The sequence below is a fragment of the Oncorhynchus masou genome, chromosome 30, assembly GCF_036934945.1.
Source record: "Oncorhynchus masou masou isolate Uvic2021 chromosome 30, UVic_Omas_1.1, whole genome shotgun sequence".
NCBI lineage: Eukaryota > Metazoa > Chordata > Actinopteri > Salmoniformes > Salmonidae > Oncorhynchus > Oncorhynchus masou.
This window is the reverse complement of record NC_088241.1, coordinates 4,354,432-4,378,368: the sequence shown is the minus strand read 5'-3', so window position 1 is coordinate 4,378,368 and position 23,937 is coordinate 4,354,432. Positions and strand designations below refer to the sequence as shown.

The window sequence follows — 23,937 nt, the reverse complement described above, 5'->3', positions numbered from 1 at the left end:
CATCAACACAGGATACAGAGAATACGTCATCAACACAGGATACAGAGAATACGTCATCATCACAGGATACAGAGAATACGTCATCAACACAGGATACGTCATCAACACAGGGATACAGAGAATATGTCATCAACACAGGGATACAGAGAATACGTCATCAACACAGGATACAGATAATACGTCATCAACACAGGATACAGAGAATACGTCATCAACACAGGATACAGAGAATACGTCATCAACACAGGGATACAGAGAATACTCAACACAGGATACAGAGAATACGTCATCAACACAGGAATACAGAGAACACGTCATCAACACAGGATACAGAGGATACGTCATCAACACAGGATACAGAGAATACGTCATCAACACAGGATACAGAGAATACGTCATCAACACAGGATACGTCATCAACACAGGATACAGAGAATATGTCATCAACACAGGGATACAGAGAATACGTCATCAACACAGGATACAGAGAATACGTCATCATCACAGGATACAGAGAATACGTCATCAGCACAGGGATACAGAGAATACGTCATCAACACAGGATACAGAGAATACGTCATCAACACAGGGATACAGAGAATACGTTATCAACACATGATACAGAGAATACGTCATCATCACAGGGATACAGAGAATACGTCATCATCACAGGATACAGAGAATACGTCATCAGCACAGGGATACAGAGAATACGTCATCAACACAGGATACAGAGAATACGTCATCAACACAGGGATACAGAGAATACGTTATCAACACATGATACAGAGAATACGTCATCATCACAGGATACAGAGAATACGTCATCAACACAGGATACAGAGAATACGTCATCAACACAGGATACAGAGAATATGTCATCAACACAGGATACAGAGAATACGTCATCAACACAGGGATACAGAGAATACGTCATCAACACAGGATACAGAGAATATGTCATCAACACAGGATACAGAGAATACGTCATCAACACAGGATACAGAGAATACGTCATCAACACAGGATACAGAGAATACGTCATCAACACAGGATACAGAGAATACGTCATCAACACAGGATACAGAGAATACGTCATCAACACAGGATACGTCATCAACACAGGATACAGAGAATATGTCATCAACACAGGGATACAGAGAATACGTCATCAACACAGGATACAGAGAATACGTCATCAACACAGGATACAGAGAATACGTCATCAACACAGGGATACAGAGAATACTCAACACAGGATACAGAGAATACGTCATCAACACAGGAATACAGAGAATACGTCATCAACACAGGATACAGAGGAAACGTCATCAACACAGGATACAGAGAATACGTCATCAACACAGGATACAGAGAATACGTCATCAACACAGGATACGTCATCAACACAGGGATACAGAGAATACGTCATCAACACAGGGATACAGAGATACGTCATCAACACAGGGATACAGAGAATACGTCATCAACACAGGATACAGAGAATACGTCATCATCACAGGATACAGAGAATACGTCATCAACACAGGATACAGAGAATACGTCATCAACACAGGATACAGAGAATACGTCATCAACACAGGGATACAGAGAATACGTCATCAACACAGGATACAGAGAATACGTCATCAACACAGGATACAGAGAATACGTCATCAACACAGGATACAGAGTATACGTCATCAACACAGGATACAGAGAATACGTCATCAACACAGGATACAGAGAATACGTCATCAACACAGGATACGTCATCAACACAGGATACAGAGAATATGTCATCAACACAGGGATACAGAGAATACGTCATCAACACAGGATACAGATAATACGTCATCAACACAGGATACAGAGAATACGTCATCAACACAGGATACAGAGAATACGTCATCAACACAGGGATACAGAGAATACTCAACACAGGATACAGAGAATACGTCATCAACACAGGAATACAGAGAATACGTCATCAACACAGGATACAGAGGATACGTCATCAACACAGGATACAGAGAATACGTCATCAACACAGGATACAGAGAATACGTCATCAACACAGGATACGTCATCAACACAGGGATACAGAGAATACGTCATCAACACAGGGATACAGAGATACGTCATCAACACAGGGATACAGAGAATACGTCATCAACACAGGATACAGAGAATACGTCATCATCACAGGATACAGAGAATACGTCATCAACACAGGATACAGAGAATACGTCATCAACACAGGATACAGAGAATACGTCATCAACACAGGGATACAGAGAATACGTCATCAACACAGGATACAGAGAATACGTCATCAACACAGGATACAGAGAATACGTCATCATCACAGGATACAGAGAATACGTCATCAACACAGGATACGTCATCAACACAGGGATACAGAGAATATGTCATCAACACAGGGATACAGAGAATACGTCATCAACACAGGATACAGATAATACGTCATCAACACAGGATACAGAGAATACGTCATCAACACAGGATACAGAGAATACGTCATCAACACAGGGATACAGAGAATACTCAACACAGGATACAGAGAATACGTCATCAACACAGGAATACAGAGAATACGTCATCAACACAGGATACAGAGGATACGTCATCAACACAGGATACAGAGAATACGTCATCAACACAGGATACAGAGAATACGTCATCAACACAGGATACGTCATCAACACAGGATACAGAGAATATGTCATCAACACAGGGATACAGAGAATACGTCATCAACACAGGATACAGAGAATACGTCATCATCACAGGATACAGAGAATACGTCATCAGCACAGGGATACAGAGAATACGTCATCAACACAGGATACAGAGAATACGTCATCAACACAGGGATACAGAGAATACGTTATCAACACATGATACAGAGAATACGTCATCATCACAGGGATACAGAGAATACGTCATCATCACAGGATACAGAGAATACGTCATCAGCACAGGGATACAGAGAATACGTCATCAACACAGGATACAGAGAATACGTCATCAACACAGGGATACAGAGAATACGTTATCAACACATGATACAGAGAATACGTCATCATCACAGGATACAGAGAATACGTCATCAACACAGGATACAGAGAATACGTCATCAACACAGGATACAGAGAATATGTCATCAACACAGGATACAGAGAATACGTCATCAACACAGGGATACAGAGAATACGTCATCAACACAGGATACAGAGAATATGTCATCAACACAGGATACAGAGAATACGTCATCAACACAGGATACAGAGAATACGTCATCAACACAGGATACAGAGAATACGTCATCAACACAGGATACAGAGAATACGTCATCAACACAGGATACAGAGAATACGTCATCAACACAGGATACGTCATCAACACAGGATACAGAGAATATGTCATCAACACAGGGATACAGAGAATACGTCATCAACACAGGATACAGAGAATACGTCATCAACACAGGATACAGAGAATACGTCATCAACACAGGGATACAGAGAATACTCAACACAGGATACAGAGAATACGTCATCAACACAGGAATACAGAGAATACGTCATCAACACATGATACAGAGGATACGTCATCAACACAGGATACAGAGAATACGTCATCAACACAGGATACAGAGAATACGTCATCAACACAGGGATACAGAGATACGTCATCAACACAGGGATACAGAGAATACGTCATCAACACAGGATACAGAGAATACGTCATCATCACAGGATACAGAGAATACGTCATCAACACAGGATACAGAGAATACGTCATCAACACAGGATACAGAGAATACGTCATCAACACAGGGATACAGAGAATACGTCATCAACACAGGATACAGAGAATACGTCATCAACACAGGATACAGAGAATACGTCATCATCACAGGATACAGAGAATACGTCATCAACACAGGATACGTCATCAACACAGGGATACAGAGAATACGTCATCAACACAGGATACGTCATCAACACAGGATACAGAGAATACGTCATCAACACAGGATACAGAGAATATGTCATCAACACAGGGATACAGAGGATACGTCATCAACACAGGATACAGAGAATACGTCATCAACACAGGATACAGAGAATACGTCATCAACACAGGATACAGAGAATACGTCATCAACACAGGATACAGAGGATACGTCATCAACACAGGATACGTCATCAACACAGGGATACAGAGAATACGTCATCAACACAGGGATACAGAGAATACGTCATCAACACAGGATACGTCATCAACACAGGGATACAGAGAATACGTCATCAACACAGGGATACAGAGATACGTCATCAACACAGGGATACAGAGAATACGTCATCAACACAGGATACAGAGAATACGTCATCATCACAGGATACAGAGAATACGTCATCAACACAGGATACAGAGAATACGTCATCAACACAGGATACAGAGAATACGTCATCAACACAGGGATACAGAGAATACGTCATCAACACAGGATACAGAGAATACATCATCAACACAGGATACAGAGAATACGTCATCATCACAGGATACAGAGAATACGTCATCAACACAGGATACGTCATCAACACAGGGATACAGAGAATACGTCATCAACACAGGATACGTCATCAACACAGGATACAGAGAATACGTCATCAACACAGGATACAGAGAATATGTCATCAACACAGGGATACAGAGGATACGTCATCAACACAGGATACAGAGAATACGTCATCAACACAGGATACAGAGAATACGTCATCAACACAGGATACAGAGAATATGTCATCAACACAGGATACAGAGAATACGTCATCAACACAGGGATACAGAGAATACGTCATCAACACAGGATACAGAGAATATGTCATCAACACAGGATACAGAGAATACGTCATCAACACAGGATACAGAGAATACGTCATCAACACAGGATACAGAGAATACGTCATCAACACAGGATACAGAGAATACGTCATCAACACAGGATACAGAGAATACGTCATCAACACAGGATACGTCATCAACACAGGATACAGAGAATATGTCATCAACACAGGGATACAGAGAATACGTCATCAACACAGGATACAGAGAATACGTCATCAACACAGGATACAGAGAATACGTCATCAACACAGGGATACAGAGAATACTCAACACAGGATACAGAGAATACGTCATCAACACAGGAATACAGAGAATACGTCATCAACACAGGATACAGAGGAAACGTCATCAACACAGGATACAGAGAATACGTCATCAACACAGGATACAGAGAATACGTCATCAACACAGGATACGTCATCAACACAGGGATACAGAGAATACGTCATCAACACAGGGATACAGAGATACGTCATCAACACAGGGATACAGAGAATACGTCATCAACACAGGATACAGAGAATACGTCATCATCACAGGATACAGAGAATACGTCATCAACACAGGATACAGAGAATACGTCATCAACACAGGATACAGAGAATACGTCATCAACACAGGGATACAGAGAATACGTCATCAACACAGGATACAGAGAATACGTCATCAACACAGGATACAGAGAATACGTCATCAACACAGGATACAGAGTATACGTCATCAACACAGGATACAGAGAATACGTCATCAACACAGGATACAGAGAATACGTCATCAACACAGGATACGTCATCAACACAGGATACAGAGAATATGTCATCAACACAGGGATACAGAGAATACGTCATCAACACAGGATACAGATAATACGTCATCAACACAGGATACAGAGAATACGTCATCAACACAGGATACAGAGAATACGTCATCAACACAGGGATACAGAGAATACTCAACACAGGATACAGAGAATACGTCATCAACACAGGAATACAGAGAATACGTCATCAACACAGGATACAGAGGATACGTCATCAACACAGGATACAGAGAATACGTCATCAACACAGGATACAGAGAATACGTCATCAACACAGGATACGTCATCAACACAGGGATACAGAGAATACGTCATCAACACAGGGATACAGAGATACGTCATCAACACAGGGATACAGAGAATACGTCATCAACACAGGATACAGAGAATACGTCATCATCACAGGATACAGAGAATACGTCATCAACACAGGATACAGAGAATACGTCATCAACACAGGATACAGAGAATACGTCATCAACACAGGGATACAGAGAATACGTCATCAACACAGGATACAGAGAATACGTCATCAACACAGGATACAGAGAATACGTCATCATCACAGGATACAGAGAATACGTCATCAACACAGGATACGTCATCAACACAGGGATACAGAGAATATGTCATCAACACAGGGATACAGAGAATACGTCATCAACACAGGATACAGATAATACGTCATCAACACAGGATACAGAGAATACGTCATCAAACCAGGATACAGAGAATACGTCATCAACACAGGGATACAGAGAATACTCAACACAGGATACAGAGAATACGTCATCAACACAGGAATACAGAGAATACGTCATCAACACAGGATACAGAGGATACGTCATCAACACAGGATACAGAGAATACGTCATCAACACAGGATACAGAGAATACGTCATCAACACAGGATACGTCATCAACACAGGATACAGAGAATATGTCATCAACACAGGGATACAGAGAATACGTCATCAACACAGGATACAGAGAATACGTCATCATCACAGGATACAGAGAATACGTCATCAGCACAGGGATACAGAGAATACGTCATCAACACAGGATACAGAGAATACGTCATCAACACAGGGATACAGAGAATACGTTATCAACACATGATACAGAGAATACGTCATCATCACAGGGATACAGAGAATACGTCATCATCACAGGATACAGAGAATACGTCATCAGCACAGGGATACAGAGAATACGTCATCAACACAGGATACAGAGAATACGTCATCAACACAGGGATACAGAGAATACGTTATCAACACATGATACAGAGAATACGTCATCATCACAGGATACAGAGAATACGTCATCAACACAGGATACAGAGAATACGTCATCAACACAGGATACAGAGAATATGTCATCAACACAGGATACAGAGAATACGTCATCAACACAGGGATACAGAGAATACGTGATCAACACAGGATACAGAGAATATGTCATCAACACAGGATACAGAGAATACGTCATCAACACAGGATACAGAGAATACGTCATCAACACAGGATACAGAGAATACGTCATCAACACAGGATACAGAGAATACGTCATCAACACAGGATACAGAGAATACGTCATCAACACAGGATACGTCATCAACACAGGATACAGAGAATATGTCATCAACACAGGGATACAGAGAATACGTCATCAACACAGGATACAGAGAATACGTCATCAACACAGGATACAGAGAATACGTCATCAACACAGGGATACAGAGAATACTCAACACAGGATACAGAGAATACGTCATCAACACAGGAATACAGAGAATACGTCATCAACACATGATACAGAGGATACGTCATCAACACAGGATACAGAGAATACGTCATCAACACAGGATACAGAGAATACGTCATCAACACAGGGATACAGAGATACGTCATCAACACAGGGATACAGAGAATACGTCATCAACACAGGATACAGAGAATACGTCATCATCACAGGATACAGAGAATACGTCATCAACACAGGATACAGAGAATACGTCATCAACACAGGATACAGAGAATACGTCATCAACACAGGGATACAGAGAATACGTCATCAACACAGGATACAGAGAATACGTCATCAACACAGGATACAGAGAATACGTCATCATCACAGGATACAGAGAATACGTCATCAACACAGGATACGTCATCAACACAGGGATACAGAGAATACGTCATCAACACAGGATACGTCATCAACACAGGATACAGAGAATACGTCATCAACACAGGATACAGAGAATATGTCATCAACACAGGGATACAGAGGATACGTCATCAACACAGGATACAGAGAATACGTCATCAACACAGGATACAGAGAATACGTCATCAACACAGGATACAGAGAATACGTCATCAACACAGGATACAGAGGATACGTCATCAACACAGGATACGTCATCAACACAGGGATACAGAGAATACGTCATCAACACAGGGATACAGAGAATACGTCATCAACACAGGATACAGAGAATACGTCATCATCACAGGATACAGAGAATACGTCATCAGCACAGGGATACAGAGAATACGTCATCAACACAGGATACAGAGAATACGTCATCAACACAGGGATACAGAGAATACGTTATCAACACATGATACAGAGAATACGTCATCATCACAGGGATACAGAGAATACGTCATCATCACAGGATACAGAGAATACGTCATCAGCACAGGGATACAGAGAATACGTCATCAACACAGGATACAGAGAATACGTCATCAACACAGGGATACAGAGAATACGTTATCAACACATGATACAGAGAATACGTCATCATCACAGGATACAGAGAATACGTCATCAACACAGGATACAGAGAATACGTCATCAACACAGGATACAGAGAATATGTCATCAACACAGGATACAGAGAATACGTCATCAACACAGGGATACAGAGAATACGTGATCAACACAGGATACAGAGAATATGTCATCAACACAGGATACAGAGAATACGTCATCAACACAGGATACAGAGAATACGTCATCAACACAGGATACAGAGAATACGTCATCAACACAGGATACAGAGAATACGTCATCAACACAGGATACAGAGAATACGTCATCAACACAGGATACGTCATCAACACAGGATACAGAGAATATGTCATCAACACAGGGATACAGAGAATACGTCATCAACACAGGATACAGAGAATACGTCATCAACACAGGATACAGAGAATACGTCATCAACACAGGGATACAGAGAATACTCAACACAGGATACAGAGAATACGTCATCAACACAGGAATACAGAGAATACGTCATCAACACATGATACAGAGGATACGTCATCAACACAGGATACAGAGAATACGTCATCAACACAGGATACAGAGAATACGTCATCAACACAGGGATACAGAGATACGTCATCAACACAGGGATACAGAGAATACGTCATCAACACAGGATACAGAGAATACGTCATCATCACAGGATACAGAGAATACGTCATCAACACAGGATACAGAGAATACGTCATCAACACAGGATACAGAGAATACGTCATCAACACAGGGATACAGAGAATACGTCATCAACACAGGATACAGAGAATACGTCATCAACACAGGATACAGAGAATACGTCATCATCACAGGATACAGAGAATACGTCATCAACACAGGATACGTCATCAACACAGGGATACAGAGAATACGTCATCAACACAGGATACGTCATCAACACAGGATACAGAGAATACGTCATCAACACAGGATACAGAGAATATGTCATCAACACAGGGATACAGAGGATACGTCATCAACACAGGATACAGAGAATACGTCATCAACACAGGATACAGAGAATACGTCATCAACACAGGATACAGAGAATACGTCATCAACACAGGATACAGAGGATACGTCATCAACACAGGATACGTCATCAACACAGGGATACAGAGAATACGTCATCAACACAGGGATACAGAGAATACGTCATCAACACAGGATACGTCATCAACACAGGGATACAGAGAATACGTCATCAACACAGGGATACAGAGATACGTCATCAACACAGGATACAGAGAATACGTCATCAACACAGGGATACAGAGAATACTCAACACAGGATACAGAGAATACGTCATCAACACAGGAATACAGAGAATACGTCATCAACACAGGATACAGAGGATACGTCATCAACACAGGATACAGAGAATACGTCATCAACACAGGATACAGAGAATACGTCATCAACACAGGATACGTCATCAACACAGGATACAGAGAATATGTCATCAACACAGGGATACAGAGAATACGTCATCAACACAGGATACAGAGAATACGTCATCATCACAGGATACAGAGAATACGTCATCAGCACAGGGATACAGAGAATACGTCATCAACACAGGATACAGAGAATACGTCATCAACACAGGGATACAGAGAATACGTTATCAACACATGATACAGAGAATACGTCATCATCACAGGGATACAGAGAATACGTCATCATCACAGGATACAGAGAATACGTCATCAGCACAGGGATACAGAGAATACGTCATCAACACAGGATACAGAGAATACGTCATCAACACAGGGATACAGAGAATACGTTATCAACACATGATACAGAGAATACGTCATCATCACAGGATACAGAGAATACGTCATCAACACAGGATACAGAGAATACGTCATCAACACAGGATACAGAGAATATGTCATCAACACAGGATACAGAGAATACGTCATCAACACAGGGATACAGAGAATACGTCATCAACACAGGATACAGAGAATATGTCATCAACACAGGATACAGAGAATACGTCATCAACACAGGATACAGAGAATACGTCATCAACACAGGATACAGAGAATACGTCATCAACACAGGATACAGAGAATACGTCATCAACACAGGATACAGAGAATACGTCATCAACACAGGATACGTCATCAACACAGGATACAGAGAATATGTCATCAACACAGGGATACAGAGAATACGTCATCAACACAGGATACAGAGAATACGTCATCAACACAGGATACAGAGAATACGTCATCAACACAGGGATACAGAGAATACTCAACACAGGATACAGAGAATACGTCATCAACACAGGAATACAGAGAATACGTCATCAACACATGATACAGAGGATACGTCATCAACACAGGATACAGAGAATACGTCATCAACACAGGATACAGAGAATACGTCATCAACACAGGGATACAGAGATACGTCATCAACACAGGGATACAGAGAATACGTCATCAACACAGGATACAGAGAATACGTCATCATCACAGGATACAGAGAATACGTCATCAACACAGGATACAGAGAATACGTCATCAACACAGGATACAGAGAATACGTCATCAACACAGGGATACAGAGAATACGTCATCAACACAGGATACAGAGAATACGTCATCAACACAGGATACAGAGAATACGTCATCATCACAGGATACAGAGAATACGTCATCAACACAGGATACGTCATCAACACAGGGATACAGAGAATACGTCATCAACACAGGATACGTCATCAACACAGGATACAGAGAATACGTCATCAACACAGGATACAGAGAATATGTCATCAACACAGGGATACAGAGGATACGTCATCAACACAGGATACAGAGAATACGTCATCAACACAGGATACAGAGAATACGTCATCAACACAGGATACAGAGAATACGTCATCAACACAGGATACAGAGGATACGTCATCAACACAGGATACGTCATCAACACAGGGATACAGAGAATACGTCATCAACACAGGGATACAGAGCATACGTCATCAACACAGGATACGTCATCAACACAGGGATACAGAGAATACGTCATCAACACAGGGATACAGAGATACGTCATCAACACAGGGATACAGAGAATACGTCATCAACACAGGATACAGAGAATACGTCATCATCACAGGATACAGAGAATACGTCATCAACACAGGATACAGAGAATACGTCATCAACACAGGATACAGAGAATACGTCATCAACACAGGGATACAGAGAATACGTCATCAACACAGGATACAGAGAATACATCATCAACACAGGATACAGAGAATACGTCATCATCACAGGATACAGAGAATACGTCATCAACACAGGATACGTCATCAACACAGGGATACAGAGAATACGTCATCAACACAGGATACGTCATCAACACAGGATACAGAGAATACGTCATCAACACAGGATACAGAGAATATGTCATCAACACAGGGATACAGAGGATACGTCATCAACACAGGATACAGAGAATACGTCATCAACACAGGATACAGAGAATACGTCATCAACACAGGATACAGAGAATACGTCATCAACACAGGATACAGAGTATACGTCATCAACACAGGATACAGAGAATACGTCATCAACACAGGGATACAGAGAATACGTCATCATCACAGGATACAGAGTATACGTCATGATCACAGGATACAGAGAATACGTTATCAACACAGGATACAGAGAATACGTCATCAACACAGGATACGTCATCAACACAGGGATACAGAGAATACGTCATCAACACAGGGATACAGAGAATACGTCATCAACACAGGATACAGAGAATACGTCATCAACACAGGATACAGAGAATACGTCATCAACACAGGATACAGAGAATACGTCATCAACACAGGATATAGAGAATACGTCATCAACACAGGATACAGAGAATACGTTATCAACACAGGATACAGAGAATACGTCATCAACACAGGGATACAGAGAATACGTCATCAACACAGGGATACAGAGAATACGTCATCACCACAGGGATACAGAGAATACGTTATCAACACAGGATACAGAGAATACGTCATCAACACAGGGATACAGAGAATACGTTATCAACACATGATACAGAGAATACGTCATCATCACAGGATACAGAGAATACGTCATCAACACAGGATACATAGAATATGTCATCAACACAGGATACAGAGAATACGTCATCAACACAGGGATACAGAGAATACTCAACACAGGATACAGAGAATACGTCATCAACACAGGAATACAGAGAATACGTCATCAACACAGGATACAGAGAATATGTCATCAACACAGGGATACAGAGAATACGTCATCAACACAGGATACAGAGGATACGTCATCAACACAGGATACAGAGAATACGTCATCAACACAGGATACAGAGAATACGTCATCAACACAGGATACGTCATCAACACAGGATACAGAGAATACGTCATCAACACAGGGATACAGAGAATACGTCATCAACACAGGATACAGAGAACACGTCATCAACACAGGATACAGAGAATATGTCATCAACACAGGGATACAGAGAATACGTCATCAACACAGGATACAGAGAATACGTCATCAACACAGGGATACAGAGAATACGTCATCAACACAGGATACAGAGAATACGTCATCAACACAGGATACAGAGAATACGTCATCAACACAGGATACAGAGAATACGTCATCAACACAGGGATACAGAGAATACGTCATCAACACAGGGATACAGAGAATACGTCATCAACACAGGATACAGAGAATACGTCATCAACACAGGATACAGAGAATACGTGATCAACACAGGATACAGAGGATACGTTATCAACACAGGATACAGAGAATACGTCATCAACACAGGATACAGAGAATACATCATCAACACAGGATACAGAGAATACATCATCAACACAGGATACAGAGAATACATCATCAACACAGGATACAGAGAATACGTCATCAACACAGGATACAGAGGATACGTCATCAACACAGGATACAGAGAATACGTCATCAACACAGGATACAGAGAATACGTCATCAACACAGGGATACAGAGGATACGTCATCAACACAGGATACAGAGAATACGTCATCAACACAGGATACAGAGAATACATCATCAACACAGGATACAGAGAATACGTTATCAACACAGGATACAGAGAATACGTCATCAACACAGGATACAGAGAATACGTCATCAACACAGGATACAGAGAATACGTCATCAACACAGGATACGTCATCAACACAGGGATACAGAGAATACGTCATCAACACAGGGATACAGAGAATACGTCATCAACACAGGATACAGAGAATACGTCATCATCACAGGATACAGAGAATACGTCATCAACACAGGATACAGAGAATACGTCATCAACACAGGATACAGAGAATACGTCATCAACACAGGATACAGAGAATACGTCATCATCACAGGATACAGAGAATATGTCATCAACACAGGATACGTCATCAACACAGGGATACAGAGAATAAGTCATCAACACAGGATACGTCATCAACACAGGATACAGAGAATACGTCATCAACACAGGATACAGAGAATATGTCATCAACACAGGGATACAGAGGATACGTCATCAACACAGGATACAGAGAATACGTCATCAACACAGGATACAGAGAATACGTCATCAACACAGGATACAGAGAATACGTCATCAACACAGGATACAGAGGATACGTCATCAACACAGGATACAGAGAATACGTCATCAACACAGGGATAGAGAGAATACGTCATCATCACAGGATACAGAGTATACGTCATGATCACAGGATACAGAGAATACGTTATCAACACAGGATACAGAGAATACGTCATCAACACAGGATACGTCATCAACACAGGGATACAGAGAATACGTCATCAACACAGGGATACAGAGAATACGTCATCAACACAGGGATACAGAGAATACGTCATCAACACAGGATACAGAGAATACGTCATCAACACAGGATACAGAGAATACGTCATCAACACAGGATACAGAGAATACGTCATCAACACAGGATATAGAGAATACGTCATCAACACAGGATACAGAGAATACGTTATCAACACAGGATACAGAGAATACGTCATCAACACAGGGATACAGAGAATACGTCATCAACACAGGGATACAGAGAATACGTCATCAGCACAGGGATACAGAGAATACGTTATCAACACAGGATACAGAGAATACGTCATCAACACAGGGATACAGAGAATACGTTATCAACACATGATACAGAGAATACGTCATCATCACAGGATACAGAGAATACGTCATCAACACAGGATACATAGAATATGTCATCAACACAGGATACAGAGAATACGTCATCAACACAGGGATACAGAGAATACGTCATCAACACAGGATACAGAGAATACGTCATCAACACAGGATACAGAGAATACGTCATCAACACAGGATACAGAGAATACGTCATCAACACAGGGATACAGAGAATACGTCATCAACACAGGGATACAGAGAATACGTCATCAACACAGGATACAGAGAATACGTCATCAACACAGGATACAGAGAATACGTCATCAACACAGGATACAGAGAATACGTTATCAACACAGGATACAGAGAATACGTCATCAACACAGGATACAGAGAATACATCATCAACACAGGATACAGAGAATACATCATCAACACAGGATACAGAGAATACATCATCAACACAGGATACAGAGAATACGTCATCAACACAGGATACAGAGAATACGTCATCAACACAGGATACAGAGAATACGTCAACAACACAGGATACAGAGAATACGTCATCAACACAGGGATACAGAGGATACGTCATCAACACAGGATACAGAGAATACGTCATCAACACAGGATACAGAGAATACGTCATCAACACAGGGATACAGAGGATACGTCATCAACACAGGATACAGAGAATACATCATCAACACAGGATACAGAGAATACGTTATCAACACAGGATACAGAGAATACGTCATCAACACAGGATACAGAGAATACATCATCAACACAGGATACAGAGAATACGTCATCAACACAGGATACAGAGAATACGTCATCAACACAGGATACAGAGAATATGTCATCAACACAGGATACAGAGAATACGTCATCAACACAGGATACAGAGAATACATCATCAACACAGGATACAGAGAATACGTTATCAACACAGGATACAGAGAATACATCATAAACACAGGATACAGAGAATACATCATCAACACAGGATACAGAGAATACGTCATCAACACAGGATACAGAGAATACGTCATCAACACAGGATACAGAGAATACGTCATCAACACAGGATACAGAGAATACGTCATCAACACAGGATACAGAGAATACGTCATCAACACAGGATACAGAGTGGGATAAAAGGGCTGGGGAAAAAACACTTCACATTGTCTGTATGTGCAATATTGTGTCTGAGATGTCGGATCAATAAAGTAGTATCTTATCTCACCTGGAGCTGTTAACTGACTGAATGATTGTATCTCTCAACTTCTCAGTCTATGATGTCAGCTGTGAGTCTGCCAATGTGGTAAAAGCTGTGTGTGTCTCTCTCCCACAGCACAGTAGTTTGTGGTGTCTGGCATCTCTCCCTCCCTCCCCGACTGTTTGCAGCATTACAATGAGATCATGTGGTGTTGTTAATCTCTCAACAATCACCCCACTCTCTCCCTCTGCCTCAGTTCCCTCACGCTCGCTCTCACTCTCAGCTCCCTCCCTCATTCCCTACTTTCTCTCGTTCCTCCACTCTCTAGCTCGCTTCTTCTCCCATAGTCCCTTAGTGTTTCTCACCCCACCCCCGGTCTCTCTCTCTCTCTCTCTCTGTCTCTCCCACCCACCCAGTCACTCACCCAGTCACTCACCCAGTCACTCACCCAGTCACTCACCCAGTAACTCACCCAGTCACCCACCCAGTCACTCACCCAGTCACCCACCCAGTCACCCACCCAGTCACCCACTCAGTCACTCACCCAGTCACCCACCCAGTCACTCACCCAGTCACTCACCCAGTCACCCACCCAGTCACCCACCCAGTCACTCAACCAGTCACTCACCCAGTTCTTTGGACCCTTGGCTGTCGCTGGCCAGTTCTCCCAGTTTGACCAGACCATCGAAGTATCCCTTGGCTGCTACCGTCACTCCTGAGAGGAAAACACCTTTCAGTGAGGGGCACCATGTAACAAAGACCCTCTAAATGGGCTTCAGGATTGGGCCTGGGTGGAATGCAGCTTCTATGCCAGACACCAGAGAGCAATCATTAAAATGTCCAAACAAACATGCCCTACCAACTTGCCCACCCAACGCCACTAGATATGCTATAGCACACATTATACAGTATACTGTGTGCACACCACTCTCTCTCACCTGTCAGGGCTTTCTCATAGTGTTTCCCCATGGTCACAAAGTTCTTCAGACTGGGGTTGAACTGGTCCAGAATCCCCTACAAAACACATGACAACAAGAGACAATATTCATGTCTCCTCTTCAACTTACCACTTAGTCACAGTCTGTGATCATTGCTGCTAGCAGACTGAGTTTCAACAAAAGTGTTATGTAGGGCACTCGCCTGACTACATCTACAGACTAATTCATTGCTCTTGGAGACAACAAACCTACACACACTGTACCTTATACACGTTTTCTGTCATCTTGTTGACCTCGTCTGAACGAGACATGGTGTTTCAGAATGTTTATATATTGTAATCTCCTCCCCTGTATCTGAGGGTATTAGGCTTTACAACAGCAGACTGAAGTCCCCTGGAAACACAAAGATGGAGAAAAACAAGTGTTGGCAGGTGGCCTAGCGGGTAAGAGTGTTGGGTCAGTAACCAAAAGGCTTCTGGTTCAAATCCCAGAACAGGCTAGGTGAAGAATCTGCTGATGTGCCCTTGAGCAAGGCACTTATCCATAGGAACAATTAGGGTTGAGTGTCTGTTAAATGACTGAAATGTACAATTAATTCAAGTATAAAGAACTTCTATGAAAGGTCTAACCAGACAACCAAGAGAGGTATTCAGGCTGAGGTGTTTGGAGGTAATCTGGCAAATCACACTCACCCATACAGAGTGAGATGGAGGGTTTCATCAGTGGTCTATGATCCATACAGGAGGCAATGACCAGACAGCTTATCCCTAAACTACCACCCAACATGCTTGTGCTGTGACCCATCTTTTAGAGTTGTTTGGGACTGTGTTAAGTCTCTTCCCAAGACTTCTAGCAGTCCTATGCCGTGACCCAAGAGGAATAAACCACAGCCCACCTGTGGGTCCGGAGCCAGTCTTTGTGAACCCCAGCTGCTCCTCATCAAGAGGGTGACCTTCCAGAGCTAACGACTGGAAATGTTGACTTTATGTCCTGCTCCATTATCCGATATGGGTCAACATTTTTCATGTAATCTCTGCAGGATAACAAAGATGGGCTGTAGGGGAAAAGCGGAGTTGAGAGTGACTTTAGCCATCCAGGGGGGAATTCTGTCACCAAACAGCTTGGTCAGTTCAGCAACGGTTCTCTCTCTGTGGTCCAATGTTTATTCAGTGCCATGACACTTGTGCCTTGTGTTGGAAAAGTCCATTGTTCTTATCTGAGGGGTTATGAATGGTCTGAAACAAACTGATAGCAGAAACATTTGGGTTGCCCTAATGTAGGGCAGTGATGAAGTAATTGGTGAACTCAATCGAAAAAGTTAAGAAGTGCCGTGCTATTCACATCCTTATGGAAGCAGGAGATACAACCTCAGAGCCTGGAATCAAAGGAGGGTCTGACTGCTGTTTTAAGACACATTTTGGTAATAATGTTTTATGGGGGGGGGGGGGACGCAGAAGTAATAACAGACGTCCAGATGCATCACAGATCACATGACCTAAGCAAAATACACCAGGGTATCACTCTATAATACATGGTGTCTGCAGTGGTGGAGCACCTACTGGAAAAACAGCATTTCTTACTCTAACATATAATCCAATCAAATCAAAGTATTTGTCACAAGCACAGGATACAGCACGTTTAAACAGTACAGTGAAATGCTTACCTGCAAGCTACAGCACACTGAGGAACAGGCCATTCAAACTCTTCCACTATAATGCCTAACTATAATGCCTAACTTTACATGACACAATCAGAAGATTGGTAATATAGACCACTTTAGGCCATACTTGTGTCATGCTTATGACACTTCATTACATGGGTTGGTGGAAATAGAGCGGGCAGAATAGAAGTAGTTCTGATTCGGTATTATAGAACGTCTCAGAAATAATTCTAGTCATTCAAGTTCTACTCTGTAAACCTACAGTACTCTAGCCATGATGAATGTACAGTGGCGCTCACACAAGCCTCTTCTCTCTAGTGTTACAGCACGGTGGTCCTCATGTGGGACAACACACACACATCTGACCTCACTCTACACTAAGGCTCACACATACTCCTTTCAGACAACATCCTGTGTGTGTTGCATTCTGCAGCATGTCATGCATTGGCTCACTTGTTGATGTCAGTGGATGGTCATTGGGCAGACACGTGTTGGGTAACACTGACCGGTCAGGCTGCTGTTGAATAGACCTGACGACATCATTTGATTCCACAGATGTATGGGTTACAGCCCTGTACAGTACAACTGACCTCCTATAGACTTGTTGCATTGTTACCTATGTTCAAGGAGGCTCTGAGCTTGTTAAAGACTTCCTCTAGCAATTTGACATTTTCCTGTTGAATATCCCAAGTATAAATACAGTAATGTACACACACAGGAGGTTCATTTTTGGGGAGCAAAATAGTGTTTTTTTAGACACAACTGCAAACATCAAGGAGTTATTACCCTTACAGAAAAAAACACATGTAAAATCTTGATTTCAAGTGAAATTTCACATACGAAATCATGTGAAAATGTGTTTTTGGAACACTTCAAATGTGATCACGTTTTCACATGTATAGTTTCATGTTATCACATATTGCTTTCCATGTTATCACATTAACTTCACAATTCACATGTGAAATTCATGTGGTTTTTCCTGTAAGGGTTGGTCTGAAGGTCTGAGGTGATGTCATTGGCCTCCCCCCTTGTTTGAGGAGCAATAGAGAACCAAAGAGGAAAGGCCCACACCCCACTTGTGCCATGTTATACCTGGACCACCTATTGAGATGTGCCTTTTGGTAAGTAAATCGGGTGTGTGAGGGGAGAAGGAGACTGGAGTAAGACTAATTGGGTAAGCAGAAGTGCACAAAGAACTGTTATTAATATCTAAAGAAATCCAATGAAGAATTTCCTTGATCAATATCCTATCATTGACGGGGCAGAAACACGTTTTTTGGGGTGTCAGGTAGCCTAGTGGTTGGAGCATTGGGCCAGTAACCGAAAGAGTTGCTGGATCGAATCCTGGGCTGACAAGGTAAAAATCAGTCTTTCTGCCCCTGAACAAGGCAGTTATTAACCCACTGTTCCCTGGTAGGCTGTCATTGTAAATAAGAATTTGTTCTTAACTGACTTGCCTAGTTAAATAAAGGTTCAATTAAAAACCCAGTACTTCTTTCTAGCCAACTCAACACACTACCTCTGGTTCCCCATGAGAGCTGATCTACAATCAGTTATGCTTGTTATGTCCTGATGGTTAAGATTGGGGTTTGGTAAACTGACCGTTAATCTGCAGATTGAGACACATTCTCAAGGTCCAATTTAAGTGGTTAATTAATTTCTTGTTATTCAAACCAGGTTGGTCAATTGGGAACCAATTTTCATGCGCAATGACAACATAGCCAAATATAGAATTACACAGCAAAACTATAATCAATGTACTAAAACACAAATGACCTGAAACGGCTTTTGTAATATAGGTATTGAAATACAATTTTTACATTTAGTTGCCAAAGATGTTTCAGAAACAGCTACTAGGCCTACATAACTTCAACAACTGAAAACTGTTGACAAGCTCTGCATGAGTTTAAGTGATTACACTGGTATTTGGCAACAATTACAAATGTGACAGAAATGTAACATCATAGGTGAAAAATATCATAAACAAATGTCTGTGAAACAGGAACGTTATAAACAGATTGGAGGTTGTGGTTATCACTTTGACTCTTATTGGCATACATAACTAAAATACGAAACATCTTCTCGAAACCAAGTTAAACGAATTATCGAGATGTGAGACATTACTCTCTTAGCAAATCGGTATTATCAGTCTATAGCCTTAATTCAGCAACACCTGTTGATCTCTAGGCCGACATATAAAACTCAGCGCAATTCATTCAAAGTTAGATAAGCAGCAAAATAGTTGATACAAAGTGGAATTGTACCTTTTCTGAGATCATTGTTGGGAGAAAAAAACAGATGACCGAAACGCCGTTTGCCTTTTGTATTTCTTTTCTTTTCTTCTATTGCTTTCCCCTTCGTTAGTGGGGGGTTGTTTCACCCAGCAGTGCACTAACTCTCAATCTCCCGCCGCCGTCTCTCTCTCTCCCTTTTTTAATTATTACTCACACGAATCGGCGTCAGACTTTTGGTGCGGTTCTGTACCTCTACTCACTGTTTATCCGATTAGCAACATGCCTTCACGCACCACCCCCGACAGAAGATTCACCCCGACCGCTGCATCAAACTCCCTACCGTTAGAAGCCTCAGGTCTCTTCCGTTCTCTGTCTCTCTTTACCACTCTCCTTTTCTCTCACAATGTCCTCACTCCCGTTCACTCTCTCGCTCACTATCCCTCTCTCATTCACTCACTCACTCACTCACTCACTCGGGCAGAATAACAATGAGCAAACGGGACCCGGGATGAATAGCGGTAGAGAGAATAATGACTTGAAACTTTTTAAAGCAAGGATGGCAGACCCCGCAGTCACGTATCATTGGCCTACATCCGCCACCCCCTTCTCACATTCCCTCCATTCATTCTCTTAAGTGGGCAGTAGCCCTTTGGTTTATTATTCACATAATATTACATATGTTGCCTATAGCCTATTACTTTAAACATGTTTTTGGGTGAGAGTGATAAATCAATAGGAGTAAAAAATATTTGGCTAAAACGTTATAACATTTTTAAAAATGTTTTTACAAAAACATGTAATACTTTTCAGGTGATTCATCTATTTGGTATGTCAAGGGGTTGAGCCAGGGTTGAAGATCGGTCTAAAGCAAAGGTTAGTGTTAGGGTTATGCCAAGATTATGGTTAGAGTTAGGGTTACGCAAGGCTTGGGGAGGGATCCCATTTCCCTGTGCTGCCCTCAGGAGGTAATTTCTCGAGTGAAATCCATGGTAAAAAAAAAGTGAATCATTATGCCAAAATTAGGGTTATGGTTATACCAAAATGGGTTAGTGTTAGGGTTGTGGTTGAGGCTAGGGTTAAACATATAGTTTTGGGTCAGTTTCATTGGGTTGTAGTAGCTACCACTGACCAGCAGATGGCTGGATGGTTGTGTGACGATAATCAGTGCAGTGCAACAAGCAGAACAGAAGCTGCTGATGAATTGGTCCCTTTGGTAACTACAGTGGGAATAGATGTGAAACTGGGTTTGTGGTTCTGTGTCATTAGGTCTAGCTCTATGGAGGTTTTGGCCTGCTAGTAAAGGTGGTTGATTGTCTGGTCTCGTGAGCCAGTGCCCTGGCACCTTGTATCTGAGCTGTAAAGCGGTTTGTCTCTGTTCACTTCCTCAGGCCTACTTTAAGACTGATTGACGCACAACATATTGACAAACGGCAGCACTAGTGGCCTAATAAACACCAGAATAACTCATCTAGATCTCTCTTTCTCTCAAGGTCTCTCACAGTCTTTCTCTCTCTGTCCTTTTCTTCCTCTTTCTACCTCTGTCTGTTTCTTATTCAATTCAGTTCAAAGGGCTTTATTGGCATTGGAAACACATACTTACATTGCCAAAGCAGGTGAATTAGATAATAAACAAAAGTGAAATAAACAATATAAAACGAACAGTAAATATTACACCCACAAAGGTTCCAAAGGAATAGAAACATTTCAAATGTCATATTATGTCTATATACAGTGTTGTAATGATGTGCAAATAGTTAAAGTACAAAAAGGAAAATAAATAAACATAAATATGGGTTGTATTTACAATGGTGTTTGTTCTTCATTGGTTGCCCTTTTCTTGTGGCAACAGGTCCACAAATCTCACTGCTGTGATGGCACACTGTGGTATTTCACTCAATAGATATGGGAGTTTATCAAAATTGGATTTGCTTTTGAATTCTTTGCGGGTCTGAGTATGTCTCTCTCTCTATCTAGCTCTTACTAGCTTGTAATAATTAAGTCTCCCTCAGTCCCTCTCTCAGTCACATCCTGATTGCATACATCCGCTGCATCAGTGTCACGTTCTACTGAGGCTGACTTCTTTCTTCTTTCTTGTTTTCCGGGACAATGTCCCAGTGTGTCAAATGTGCACCTAAGGCCTAACTCAGGTCTCTTGGATAAAACAGTCAATTATTATAAAGCGGGGGAGGGGGGGGGGGGGGGGGGGTCAAACCAAAGCAGGGGGGGACTCCACATGATTATTGTATTTCCATTCTGGGTTTCTTACGGTATGTTGTGTTGACATTCAACAGCAGCAAGGCATCACATGATCATGCATAGTGTTGACGTCAGACAGAAGGACCAAGGACACAGATGGTAAATACATGATCCTGCCAGTGTCTGTCAGTGCTGTTGAGTATCTTCGAATAAAATGTTAGACTCAACGTTCCTATTTGTTGATAATATTGGCGTCAGACTGCTGAAGGCACATGGACACATGGCACATGGACAGCGATGGTTGCTGTTATCGTTTCCTTTAACTTCCTGGTGTTTACAGAACACTGGTGCTGTGAGATCAGATACCAGGGCCGGCTTAGAGAAGAAGTTGTAGCAGTGGTACTTCTATCCTTGAGGTGTTCTTTTCTATTAATGTTCTGTATTATGTCATGTTTCATGTTTTGTGTGGAGCCCAGGAAGAGTAGCTGCTGCTTTAGCAAGTGATCCTAATAAAAAATACTTAATACTCATTATATCACACAATCACCAGTATGTCTGACCCGGGGTGAGAGTTGTATCGAAGGACATGATCTAACAGTCTGTTATTACACGGTGGAGGGTAAAGAAGACCAAAACAAACACAGGGCCAAATGTAGCACCTCAGACACTATAAATACCACACAGGCCTCAGATTGTGAATTTGACTTACAGGTCAATGTCACCTAGTGTCAAGATGCAGTAGATGGTATAGAGTACAGTATATACATATGAGGTGAGTAATATATTGTATGTAAATATTATATAAAG

The 23,937-nt window shown here is 41.7% G+C and overlaps 1 protein-coding gene across 4 annotated transcripts in view; it reads right to left on the bottom strand.

Annotated features, from left to right (window-relative positions):
• Positions 1-21,543, bottom strand: part of LOC135521836 (brain-specific angiogenesis inhibitor 1-associated protein 2-like) — a 36,904-nt gene extending 15,361 nt beyond the window's left edge. The window contains exons 1-5 of one of the 4 annotated variants that reach the window (XM_064947599.1): positions 20,965-21,542; positions 17,936-18,094; positions 17,304-17,433; positions 17,041-17,116; positions 16,731-16,817 (exon numbers count right to left, since the gene is read on the bottom strand). In XM_064947599.1, coding sequence (XP_064803671.1) covers positions 16,731-16,817; positions 17,041-17,116; positions 17,304-17,351 — 211 coding nt within the window. In that variant the 5' untranslated portion in view covers positions 17,352-17,433; positions 17,936-18,094; positions 20,965-21,542. Of the gene's footprint in view, positions 1-16,129; positions 16,281-16,730; positions 16,818-17,040; positions 17,117-17,303; positions 17,434-17,935; positions 18,095-20,964 lie in introns of those variants that run through there. The other 3 variants (XM_064947600.1, XM_064947598.1, XM_064947601.1) reach the window with 3 other exon arrangements.
• Between the last annotated feature and the right edge of the window lie 2,394 nt (positions 21,544-23,937).